The sequence below is a fragment of the Equus quagga genome, chromosome 17 (assembly GCF_021613505.1).
Source record: "Equus quagga isolate Etosha38 chromosome 17, UCLA_HA_Equagga_1.0, whole genome shotgun sequence".
Taxonomy (NCBI): Eukaryota; Metazoa; Chordata; class Mammalia; order Perissodactyla; family Equidae; genus Equus; species Equus quagga.
In genome coordinates this window covers 32,090,903-32,102,610 of record NC_060283.1, presented here as the reverse complement: position 1 = coordinate 32,102,610, position 11,708 = coordinate 32,090,903, and the positions used below count along the sequence as shown (strand labels likewise).

Sequence of the window (11,708 nt, the reverse complement as noted above, 5' to 3'; positions counted from 1 at the left end):
ACCACACACTGTCCTCATCACACACACTGTCCTCATCACACACACTGTCCCCACACACACTGTCCTCATCACACACTGTCCCCACACACACACTGTCCCCACCACACACACTGTCCCCACCACACACTGTCCCCACCACACACTGTCTCCACCACACACATTGTCCCCACACACACGCTGTCCCCATCACACACTGGGGGGAGGGACATAGAGGGTGTCGTATCTTGTCACTGATGTGGGAGCTGTCTCTGCTGTTGTGAGAAGTTCCAATGGCACCGTGCACTGTGCCCCGTTGCTCTCAGACAGCGTTCTGCTCAGCTGCCAGGGGACAGGATGCCCACGTGGCTGATGTGGGTGCGACCTGCGGGCCCTGCTCGTTAGTTACTCGTGCATGTGTGTGTGTGTGTGTGTTCAGTGCGGCCCCACTTCAGCATGGTGACGGCCCCCGTGTCCCGCGCTGGGTGATGCACGGTGCTCCGTCAGGGTGGCACGCTCTCGCTGCTCCCGTGCTCTGTTGCCTCCACGTGCACATACAGGGCGTGATCCGCGTGTGGCTGTGGGACGGCCTCCACGCTGCGCGACCCGTGGACACTTGTCGTGTGTGTGTCTCAGGCGGGGTCTGAGTGACGGCACGGTCTGCCTGGCTGCTGTCTGTGGGGGAGCTCAGGTTTTGGCGGGTGTGAGCGAGCTGTGGGGACACTGGCGTGCGGCGCCTGTGTGAACGGCAGCTGCGGGCCCTCCTGGCTGGGGGTTGCGCTGTGGCATCCGTGTGTCTGTCTTGCGGTGTGCTCTTCTCTGTCTGCTAGGTCTGCCTTCCCATCTGCTTCCTGCTGGACCAACTGAAGAAAAACCAGGAGGCAGAGGGGCCCCGAAGGTCCTCTGTGAGGCGGCCCCCGACCCTCCCTGGAGGGGGTCTGGTTCTCAGGGGCCTGGAGCAGGTCCCCACGAGCAGGTCCCCACGCGTCCTCCCAGCCTCCTGGTTTGAGAGGAGGAGCTGAGTTTCCCAGGTGCTGCCCGCCTGCCCAAAGGTGACACGCAGGGCGTGGTGGGAAGGCGGGTGCAAAGTGGGGAGGGGGGTCCCCAAGCTCCAGGCACGAGGAGGCACAGGAAGCCCAGAGATCATCCCTGAAACTGCCCCAGGAGGCCAGGAGGGGCGGTCTGACCTCTGACCCAGGGCGCTGCGGCCGGCAGGGAGGCTCCAATTCACAGCCTTTCTGAGGTTGGAACAGGAAATGGTTAATAGTGTTTGCAAATAAAAACTTTCTGTTCTACACTGTTTTTGAAGCATTTCCCAGAAGTTACAAAAGAGCGCCTGATCTGTCTGCCCAGTTAAGAACTAAACTGAAACAATTTGTGGGAAAGATTTCCACCCTGTGTTATCCCGGGGGATGCAGGGAGCCGGGCCGTGTGTGGAGCTGGGGGGGACCCAGGAGGTTTCTTCTCCCTTAGTTTCTAAACTTTCTGGAATGCCGTTGGAGTTTACAGATGAATTGATATTTTAAATTTCCAAATGTGTGTCTGTGTGGATATGTGTGTATGTGTGTTTATGTGTTGTCTTCGTGTGTGTGTGTGTGTAGGTGTGTGGATGTGTGTTCGTGTGCAAGATGTGTGTGCATTTATATGCATGTGTTCATGTGTGTATGTTCATATATACGTGTGTGGTGTGTGTCTACGGGTATGTGTTCACGTGCGTGTATATTTGCATGTATGTGCGTGCTCATGTGTATGTGTGTGCACGTGTGAGTGTGTATGCATGTATAGGTATGTGTGTGTATTGTTTGTGTAGGCTTGTGTGTGTAGGTATGTGTATGTGTGTATTGTGTGTGTACATGTGTGTAGATGTGTGTATGTGTGTATTGTGTGTGAGCGTGTATTGTGTGTGTATGTGTGTGGACGTGTGTGTATGCATGTATTGTGTGTGCACTTGTGTGTAGGTATGTGTATGTGTGTATTGTGTGTGCATGTGTGTGGATGTGTGTGTGTGGGTGTGTACATATGTATTGTGTGTGCACGTGTGTGGCTGTTGTGTGTGTGTGAACACTCCCCTGCCTCTTACAGGGGCATCCTTCGGGCCGCCTGCTGGCTGGGCGGTTGCCTAGGTGGCCAGGTGCAGCCCTACCAGCTCAGGAGCCAGATGGGCCTGGGGTGGACATGCAGCCCGCAGGTGTGAGCGCAGGACGGTGCTGCCCTCTGGAGGGCCGAGTCCTCGCTGTGGGTGCGGGCGGGTCGCCTGTGCCCTGGGCGTGCAGCCCGCCCGCTCACTGGGTGAGTGTCCGCCGGCCGCCTGCTGGCTGTGCTTTTATGAGACGGGCCCGCTGGACCTGCCTCCATGTCCTCCCCTTTGGCCTTGGAGGGCGGTTTCTGGGGGCTCTCGCTGCTCCTTCCAGGGCGACCCCTCCACACCAGGGCTGGGTGGGAGTGACCAGCCCCTTGCCGGGCAGCAGCTGGGCTGGATGCCGGAGTGAGGAACTTCTGGGATGTTGGGAAGGGCCTTCAGGAACAGGACCGGCTGGACAGGGGCCGCCAACTAGATGCTGCTGCGCCAGGGGCCGAACCCAGGACCCCCACCCGCCTGCTGCCCACTGACACACACCTGGATTGCGTGTTGGGGATGGGCCCGCCGGTGGGCTGCAGGGCCCGGGGTCGTGGGAGGTGGCCTGTGTTCCAGACCTGTGCTGAGGATGGCAGGGGCGAGCCCAGGGCACACTGAGCTCCATCGTTTCTGTCTAGTTTCTCCCCTTGTCTGTCTGTCTGTCTCTCAACTCTGTTTTTCTCAGACACACAAGGTGGGGTCCTGTTGACAAAGCAAAGCCACCGCCAGCCAGCTGGCCTCGCATTGGACTCTGCAACACACCCCCGCCCCTGGCTGGGCCTCCAGCTTTGACTGCTTCCTGGATGTGCTGTCCTGCCTCTGCCACCCGCCCCGTCCCAAAGCTGGCACTTCTCTGGTCCAGCACTGCAGTGAGCGGCTTCGGGGGGGACCCCGCCCAGGCCACTCTCAGGCCACGAGGGGGACAGGTGCTCTGAGCATTGTCACCCGCAGGAGACTGTCCTCGTGGCTCCCCTGGGCTGCGGGAAGATCTGCTTTCAGAGGCTCCACCGGGGGCTCCCAGGGCTGAGGGCTGCCCCTGCCTTCCAGCCGCCCCCCAGGAGCTGAGCTCCGAAGTTGGGAGTGGGGAGGAGAGTGTGGAGAAAAGGGCCAAGAAGAGAGAGCGTGTCCACGGGGAGAGGGGGGCATGAGCGTCTCCGTCAGGTGGGGCGACAGTCCAGACGTGGTCCTGGTTTCTCCATCCCCATCCCAAGCCGTTCTGGAGTCACTGATGCCTCAGGGAGGCTGGTCACAGAGCAGAGGGCAGAGGGTGGAGGCCAGAGGGCAGAGGGCAGAAGGCAGAGGCAGAGGGTGGAGCAGGGGCAGAAGGAATTGCTTCCAAGGCTTGTTCTTAGAGCCTGTCCTTAGATGGACCAGTGTCCACCCGCATGGTCTGAGGGCGCCTTCTCCCACCTCTGCCTCCAGGCAGGACATTCACACAGCTGTACACACAGCTTCAGGGTCACATGGCACATCTCAGAAATCGATGGAGCGCCCCGTCCATCACTGGTAAAGAGCGGGATGGTATGGCCGACTGACGTCGTAGCCAACCTTGTAAGTAGTTTTTGCGGGGGGCCTGGTTTGAGGGTTTGGGGGACAGAAAAACAGACAGGTGCATAGAGGCATGTGGGGGCCGACGCTCTGGGGTCCCCCAGCCTGGCCTCTGGAACAGTCTTCTGGGGTAGGTTTAAGGAAGTTCCTGGAGCGAGGAGAGTCAGGTGACCAGCCCCTCCATGTCGTAAGGGTCAGCATTGCCACCCAGCAGATTACTCTCAGGTGGTGGTAGTCAGGCGTGAGTCCCAGACTCTCCCCTAAGCTCAGAGGAGGAGGCTGTTGGGGGGGGGCCTAGCAGGCAGGGCTGAGGTGCGGCCCCACAGAGCACAGTTCCTGCGCCCAGCATGGTGTGGAAGCACCAGGGTCCCCGGGCCTGGAGGGGCCGTGTGGAGAGACAGGGCTACGGCCATCCCCTCAGACTCCTGCCCGGGCACGTGACCAGGACCATGTGGGTACCACATACACACAACGGCCCAGGACCAACAAGCAAAACCCAGGACCTTAGGCACTGCACCAGAGTATCAGTTATAATTGCTACGATCGGTTTGGGTGACAACAGAAAACTCCCAGAAAACAGTGCCCTAAGATACAGTGGCAGCTAGTTTGTTTCTCCCTTGAACAAGAAATCCAGAGGCAGGCAACCCAGAAGTAGTACAGTGACTCCAATTTTCATCAAGGATCCAGGGTCTTGCCTTTCTGCTTCCTCAGCACATGGCTTCCATCAGCAAGGTTACCTCATCGTCTAAGATGGCTGCAGGGGTGCCAGCCATCATCTCTGCACTGATGAACAGAAGAAGGTGAAAGTAGAATGGGAAAAGTGAGACTTTCTCCAGCTATCTGGTCCCATACTATGGAACCTTCCCAGAAGCACAGCCCAATAATTTCCTCTTGTATCTCCTTGTCATGCTTAGCTGCAAGGCAGAAAGATGTCACATAGTCGAAAGAGAGGCAATAAGAAGTTTCAGAAATGAGAAGTAAGATAATAACAACTCACTTCACTTGATTGGCTGTAGACAAGACAAAAGACGAGGAAGAAAGTAGTGAACTGGTAGAAAAATGAGAAGAAATTGCTGCTATGCAAGTTAGAGGGACAGAGTCACAGGGACGCGGAGGATGCAGTGGGAGGTGAGCCCTCATTCGATTGGAGTTCCACCAGGAGCTCAGACAGGCGACGGGCGTCCGTTCTGTCCTGAAGCTGCTGATCCACCTCAGACGATGATGGTGCCGAGCTTGCACGTTGGAATTGCAGGGCCCCCAACGCAAGAGTCGAAACAGAGTAGCATCGAAAGTCGCAGAAGGACCAGCACGGAGTGATGCAAGAATCAACCCGCCAATAGGCAGGAAAAGAGAGAAAAAGAACAGCCAGGGCGGATGGCGGCTCGGCTCCGAGGGGGTGACTTGAGGAGCTGAATAAAGGGCCACTTGGTGCACGAGCGGCTGCAGCAAAGGCCCAGAAGAGTCGGTTCCCAGAGGGGTGGAAGCGGTGGTTCTAGAACCTGGAGATGAGTTGTCCACCACGTGCCATGCCCGTCAGCTGGGGGACACAGTGCGCCGGCCTTCTACGTGGCCAAGTGGGGCTTTGAGCTCTTCCATCTGCCCAGGGTCGGGTGGTGGAGGCCCCAGTGGCCCCAGACGTGCAGACGTTGTGGGGACCCCTATCAGGGGAGGTGGCGTTCCTTGGCTGGGCCCCCCTTTCTCCTGGGACGGACTCTGAGATCACCTGGGGACAGCTTCCTTTCCCAGCACCTCCAGAGCCGTTAGGGACACAGGTGCTGGGGGATGAGGCCCTGCGGCCGCCAGGCAGCTGTGGGCACTGAGCTTCCTGCAGGGGTGTCGGGAGCCAAGGTGGTCTTGGTCTCGCTGGGTCAGAGCCTGTTTGTCTCGTTAACACTGACGGGCGCTTCATGGCTCCCATCCTACTTGACTGCCTGTCAACAGCACGCAGAGAAACCTGCTCCCTGGGCCTGCCAGCTGGCGAGCTCCTGGGTCAGGGTCCCCGAGCCGCACTGCCCATCGGACAGGACGCGCTGCCCACCATATCCGGCAACCTGGGGCTTTAATAGGAGGGGCAAGATCCACGCCTCCATGTGGCCCCTGTCCTGAGGACGACGGCTGCCCATAGGCTTTCTCCTTAGTCTCCCCTTTGCATCCTCCCCCCTGGGCTCGGCCCCTCCCTACTCTGCTGGACTAGTGGCCGGTTCTTTCCTCGCTCCACTTCTTCTCGTTGCCCCCGAGACACTGCTGCCACATGTGCCCTCGTGGTGGAAGCTCGCAAACAAGAAAACGAGAAGGTGAAAGAAGTCACATGCACAAAACATGGGGCACAGGATTCCTTCCACGCAAAGCTCAAAGCAGTAAAACGACACGATCGTGTTTGGGGGCGCGTCACGGGTGGATGGGGTCCCCAGCTGGGCGGGGGGAGCTGCTGAGGCTGGGGAGGGGCATGTGGAGGGCTTTGCGGGGGGGCTGGATGCCTTCAGGTGCTGAACTAAGACCGTAGGATAATTTGTGAAGCTGTGCGTTATGTTTTAGGCATTTTACATAAACGTTGCACATTTCTAGCCAATAAAAAGTTTGGAAACCACCCCTCCCCAGAAACCACGGGCAAATTTGCAATGGTACAGGGGCCTGCCTGGTGGCGCAGCTGTTAAGTTCGTACACTCCGCTTTGGTGGCCTGGGGTTCGCGGTTCGGATCCTGGATGCGGACATGGCATCGTTTGGCAAGCCATGCTGTGGCAAGCGTCCCACATACAAAATAGAGGAAGACGGGCATAGATGTTAGCTCAGGGCTAGTATTCCTCAGCAAAAAGAGGAGGATTGGTGGCAGATGTTAGCTTAAGGCTAGTCTTCCTCAAAAGAAAAATTTGCAATGGTATATGTTCAATAAAGTCCCTCACGGCCATGTTTGTAATGGCAAAGAATTAGCAGCGGGCAGGTCAAGGACAGAGGCAGGGCCAGCAGATGATGGCTCGGCCGTAGACCTGAGAATATCAGTCGTCACAGGGGTGAGGATGGAACACTGTCCATGACACGCTGTGCAGTAAAAAAATAGTGGCTATAGGATAAGATGTGCACATGGTTTCCTATTTCTGAAAAATAAATACGAACATTTATACAAACGTGTGTGTGGAACAGTGCATGGATGACAGCAGGCCAAAGATGATTATGGGTGATTTCATCTATTGTATTTTTTTCCTTTTTATTTATCTGTTTGTTTCTCATCCTAAAATGAAAACCTATTGCTTGCGTAATAAAAAACATTCAGAAGGATACGAAAAAAGGCCTGTTTCTCGTTTCTGCGAGACAAGCCCGGTTGTCATGGAGACTGCACGGTTGTCAAGGCAGCGATTGGCTGGCGGCACGGGATGCGGGAGCTTCCTGGGAGCCTGGAGCCGGCGCAGCTGCCAGACCGCACTGCGGAGCCCAGCGCCAGCATGGACGGGGCGGACGTGTGGGCCAGCACCTTAGCCCAGCTGATGGCCAAGAGGAAACCCCAGGACACTTGGGAGCTGCTGCCTGAGGAGAACCTGGCCTCGGGGCACATGGACAGCAGTGGTTTCCAGTACCGGCTGCGAGGGCTTTCGAGGTGCGGCTGTGGGGGGCCTCCTGCGGGGTCCTGGGAGGGCTGGGGGCTGAAGGCTGCTTGAGTGCTGGCCCTAGGTTGGCCCCGAGTGCCCAGGCCAGGCTGGGTGTGGCCCGGTGCTTGGGGGGCAGAGTGGGGGTGCCTGTGTCGGCCTGGGCTTAGGCCCAACAGGTGGGTGAGCTGGGGCTCCTTCTCCCTCCTGGGAAGTGGGGGTGAAGGGGGCGCATCTGTTCAGGCCCTTTCAGCCCGGCGAGCTGAGATCCTGCCCGTGGTGCCGGCCACCCTGAGCCCAGTGGGGGCCCTGCCATGGTGGGGAGGGGGGACGCGGCCACCCACGCACGGACGCTTTGCTTGCTGCGACATCTCCTGGTTTCCATGGCAGGGCTGACGGGAACAGGTGATGGGCAGGTGCCTGCGGTCACCACCAGCCCTGCGCTGTAGAGGGGCCGGAGGGAAGGGGAAGCTGAGGGGTGCACAGAGTGGGCAGGGCCCCAGAGGAGGGGAAGTGGTCCCCAGCCCGGGCTGCAGGCAAGTGGGGGGCCACGGGTCACTACGTGAGACTTGCTCTTCGTCGTCATGACGACAGCTGGTGTCAATGCATGGGGGACAGGCCTGAGCTGCAGGGGGCCACCCAGCCAAGCGTCCCCAGTCCCCGGGACCAGCAGGGAGGGGTGCTGTGGGGGGGAGGTGCCTCACAGACAGGTCACTGTGAGGGACTCCGCTGGCAGCTGCCCTTGGACACGGATGGCACAGGTATCTGTGTCCGAAACCCCTGGGACCAGGTGTGCAGTGGAGGCCTGGCCTTCTCAGGCGGTCAGAGGTAACAGCCCTTGGTGTGTCCGAGAAGCATCTTCAAAGATGTCACTGCGCCCGCGATGGTGAGATGAGGGCCACACACATTGTTCAGCTGGTTTTCAGTTTTCACAGACAGAAACACCAGCTGGTGGCTGGTCACCTGGTACAGACCCGCGCTCTCCAACACAGCAGCCGCCGGCCACATACACCTGGGCAAGCGCTCCTTGATTGAATGTCCATAAAGCTGGAGGTCCCGTTCCTCGGGGCGCTGCCCGTGTCAGGCGCTCCCCGGCCACTTGTGGCTGCTGGCTGCTGGCTGGGCGCAGCCAGGACAATCCCACCGTCTGGGAAAGTTCCACTGACGGCTGAGGTGCTTCGTGGGGAAACACTCGATGACACCTCCCAGGCGTGCGGGTCCCCACGCACCTGTGCACGTGCAGAGTGGTCACTTGCCTTGGAGAGAGTGCCCAGTGGTGGCGCCCAGGGGACACCAGCACCTTCAGCCTCAGGGACCCGGCACACGGCTCCTCTTCTGTCTGGGGATGTGGCTTTCTCGCTCACATGTTCAAAGCCAACATGCACACACCCCGTCATCGTGGACTCTCTGGCCCCTCACTGCTTCTCTGTCCCCCGAGATCTCCCCATCACCCAGCCTTGCACAACAGGGAGCCCCCGACTTCATCTCCCCTGTCACCTTCTGTCCCTTGGGTGGGGCTCCTCTGTCCAAGCCCCCGACATCCTCTCCGTAGCTCTTCCTCCCCCTACTGGTATCCATGGGCCTACCTTTGGCTCTTGGTGACATTTCCTCAGGGCAATTATGCCCAGAGTCACAAAGGGACAGAAAAGCAGCGGCTGCAGCAGCAAGCACAGAGGGACCGCTTAAGTGTGTCAGTCCAGGCTCCACCACCAAGTGGGTTTTGGCACCAAACTGATGAAAAGGCGCTTGCTTTTCAGCTTTTCAGATTACGGGTTGCAGGTAGGGTGTGCACCAGTATCCGTCCCTTGGCGGACGGGCGCTTGGGGTTATGGAGCCGTGCTGGGCCCGGGGAATCAGGAGGGCGGCCCCCTCCCCTTCCGCTCACTGCTGCCTCTCTCCTCCGCAGGCTCCAGTGTGGCCGCTGCCAGTGGGGCTGGTCCTCGGCCCACGTGCACATCCTCTTCCACATGTGGTGGGACGAGGACAGCCGGCTGGGGCTGGTGAAGATGCGTATCTGGGGCCAGCGGTGCAGGCTGTGCCCGCCGGGCACGCAGGGAGACTGCCACGTGAGCCTCCTGAACGTCAGGCTCTTCCTCAGCAAGCTGGTCCTGTTCATCCTGCAGGAGTGCTACCGGGAGGGCCTCAGCTCTGACCAGTGCCCCGAGATCTGCTTCGGCGAGCGCTGCGAGGCCTGCGACCTGGGGGTCTGCTTCTTCCAGAAGCCCCCAGACCCTGCCTGGGGGCCCGAGGTCAAGAGCCCCAGCACCATCAAGGGCAGGTACACCTTGTTCACCAGCAGCAACACAGCTGCCATTGCCTCTGGGAAGCAGCTGCTCACGCTGAGCAGTGGCCCTGTGGTGGACCGCTCCCGGGGCTACACCCCCAACTCCATCAGCATCCCCCTCTCCGTGTCCGACTTCATCAGGAACCCCCTCTCCGAGAGCAGCAACTTCTTCAGGGAGGATGACGACATCGTCACTGTCCCCTTCTCCCTGGTGGGTGTGGGCAGGGACAAGGGGCCTGTCACTGATGCCAAGGGCCGTGTTCGCCCCGGAGAGGGCTCCCCGGCTGCGGCCGACCCCAGAGGGCCGCTCATCATTGGCAAGGGCTCCATCTACCTGCCCGCCCTGTCCGCAGCCACGCCCAAGGGCAGAGGCATCCCGGTGAACATGAGGGGCCCCGTCTTCCACGGAAGAGGCCTCCTCATCAGCAGCATCAAGCCCTTCGAGCTCAAAGGGTTCATTTTCAAAGGCCGGGGCCGCCTCTCCAGCCCTGTTGGTGTCGACGAGGGCCAGGGCCCCGTGTCTGGCAGCGAGGGCCCCACCGCTGCTGAAAATAACTCACGGCTGGTGTCCTACATCTTTGGCCTCATGGATGATGGAGAAGGCTCCATCACCTTCCCCCTGTCCTTGATCGACATCGTCCGAAGTGAAGCCCCCTTCAGCGACATTGATGGCTGTGTCAGCTTCCCCTTCATCTTTACTGACCTGGGCAAAGGCAAGGGTTCTTCCGCTGACATCCCCAAGGGTGAAGGGAAGGAAGATGGTGACAAGGGCCCCATCACCGCTGCTCGTGAGCCCCTCATGGTGACCACTGCCCGTGTCCCTGTCTCCATTAGCCGGGGCTCCATCACCGTTCCCTTCTCAGTCTTCAGGATCATAGAACGCATAAGCCACGGCTACATGGCTAGTGGCCCCCAAAGCAATGGCCTTGCCGCCCGGGGCTACTCCAAGCGCAGGAGGCTGCCACGGCCCCGGCTCGGCAAGTATGGCTCTGGGTCCAGTGAGGATGAGGACTTCTGCTGTGGAGACAGCTGCTGCCGTCCACGTTTTGATCCCTACGAAGAAGTCTGGATCTGGGCTTCCATGACCGTCTGCATCCTCTGGATCATGTACCTGTATAAGTTCAGCCCTGACAACTTCCAGCCACGAATGTGAAGCGTGACGCCTCCCTTCGAGGTCCCCACGTCGCCCCCTCCTGCAGGGCCGCCCAGGCGACAGAGTGAAGTGCCCCCCTGCCCCTGCCAGCAAGTCCCCCGCCTGCCAGAGCTGAGGCCTCTGGGTGTCGGCGCCCCGGCCCTCTCCTCCGCCACCTGCTTCCGTGTCCTGCTCCTGATGTGAGTGGTGGTTCCGTGGACATTCACGCTGTGACTGTTCACCCAACTGTCCGTGTGTCCGGGCGCTTTCTGTATTGTGTTACACTCCAATAAAATAAAAGTTAAAAGGAAAAAAGCCACATGGCGCTCTTGGGCTGAGCTGGAGCCGCCTCCTAAGAGAAGGTCGCGAGGTGGGAGGGCCTGGTGGGTGGTCCCTTGGTTCAGCTCTCCCCTGTGGTCCACGGGCCCCTCATGCCCGGCACTTCTTCCCCTGGGTGCCTTCTGACTCCTGGCTGTGGTGATGGGACAGGAGGCTCAGGACAACCTGTGCCATTGTGGCTCGAATCAACACCCCTGCCGTGTGGACTCTTGGGATTTTCCAGGACGGGTCACTTGCCATGCTCCTCGCCCACTCTGGAAAAAGATTTTTAAGCCTCTCCCCTCCCTCCTGCCCTCCCTCCCAACATCCATCTTTTTTTTTTTTTTAAAGATTGGCACCTGAGCTAACATCTGTTGCCAATCTTCTTTTTTCTTCCTTCTTCTTCCCAAAGCCCCCCCAGTACATAGTTGTATATTCTAGTTGTAGGTCCTTCTAGTTGTGGTATGTGGGACACCGCCTCAGCATGGCCTAATGAGCGGTGCCATGTCTGCGCCCAGGATCTGAACCAGTGAAACCCGGGGCCACCGAAGTGGAGCCCATGAACTTAACCACTCAGTCGTGAGGCCAGCCCCCAACATTCATCTTTACTGAAGATGTCAAACCCCAGAGATAAGAAGGCAGGCCCAGCCACAGGGGAAGGAGCAGTGGGAGGGGGCGGGAGGCCACCCAGCAGTGGGCAGATTGTGTTCACAGCTGCTGTGACCATTGACAAGTACAGCACTGTTCCGGCTTAA

The 11,708-nt window shown here is 59.1% G+C and overlaps 1 protein-coding gene across 1 annotated transcript; it reads left to right on the top strand.

The window, feature by feature from the left end:
- The first annotated feature begins 7,078 nt into the window (after positions 1–7,078).
- RTP5 (receptor transporter protein 5 (putative)) lies at positions 7,079–10,656 on the top strand. Its single transcript, XM_046643107.1, has 2 exons — positions 7,079–7,230; positions 9,126–10,656. The coding sequence occupies exons 1-2, from the start codon at positions 7,079–7,081 to the stop codon at positions 10,654–10,656; spliced, it is 1,683 nt and encodes a 560-aa protein (XP_046499063.1).
- The last annotated feature ends 1,052 nt before the right edge of the window (positions 10,657–11,708 follow it).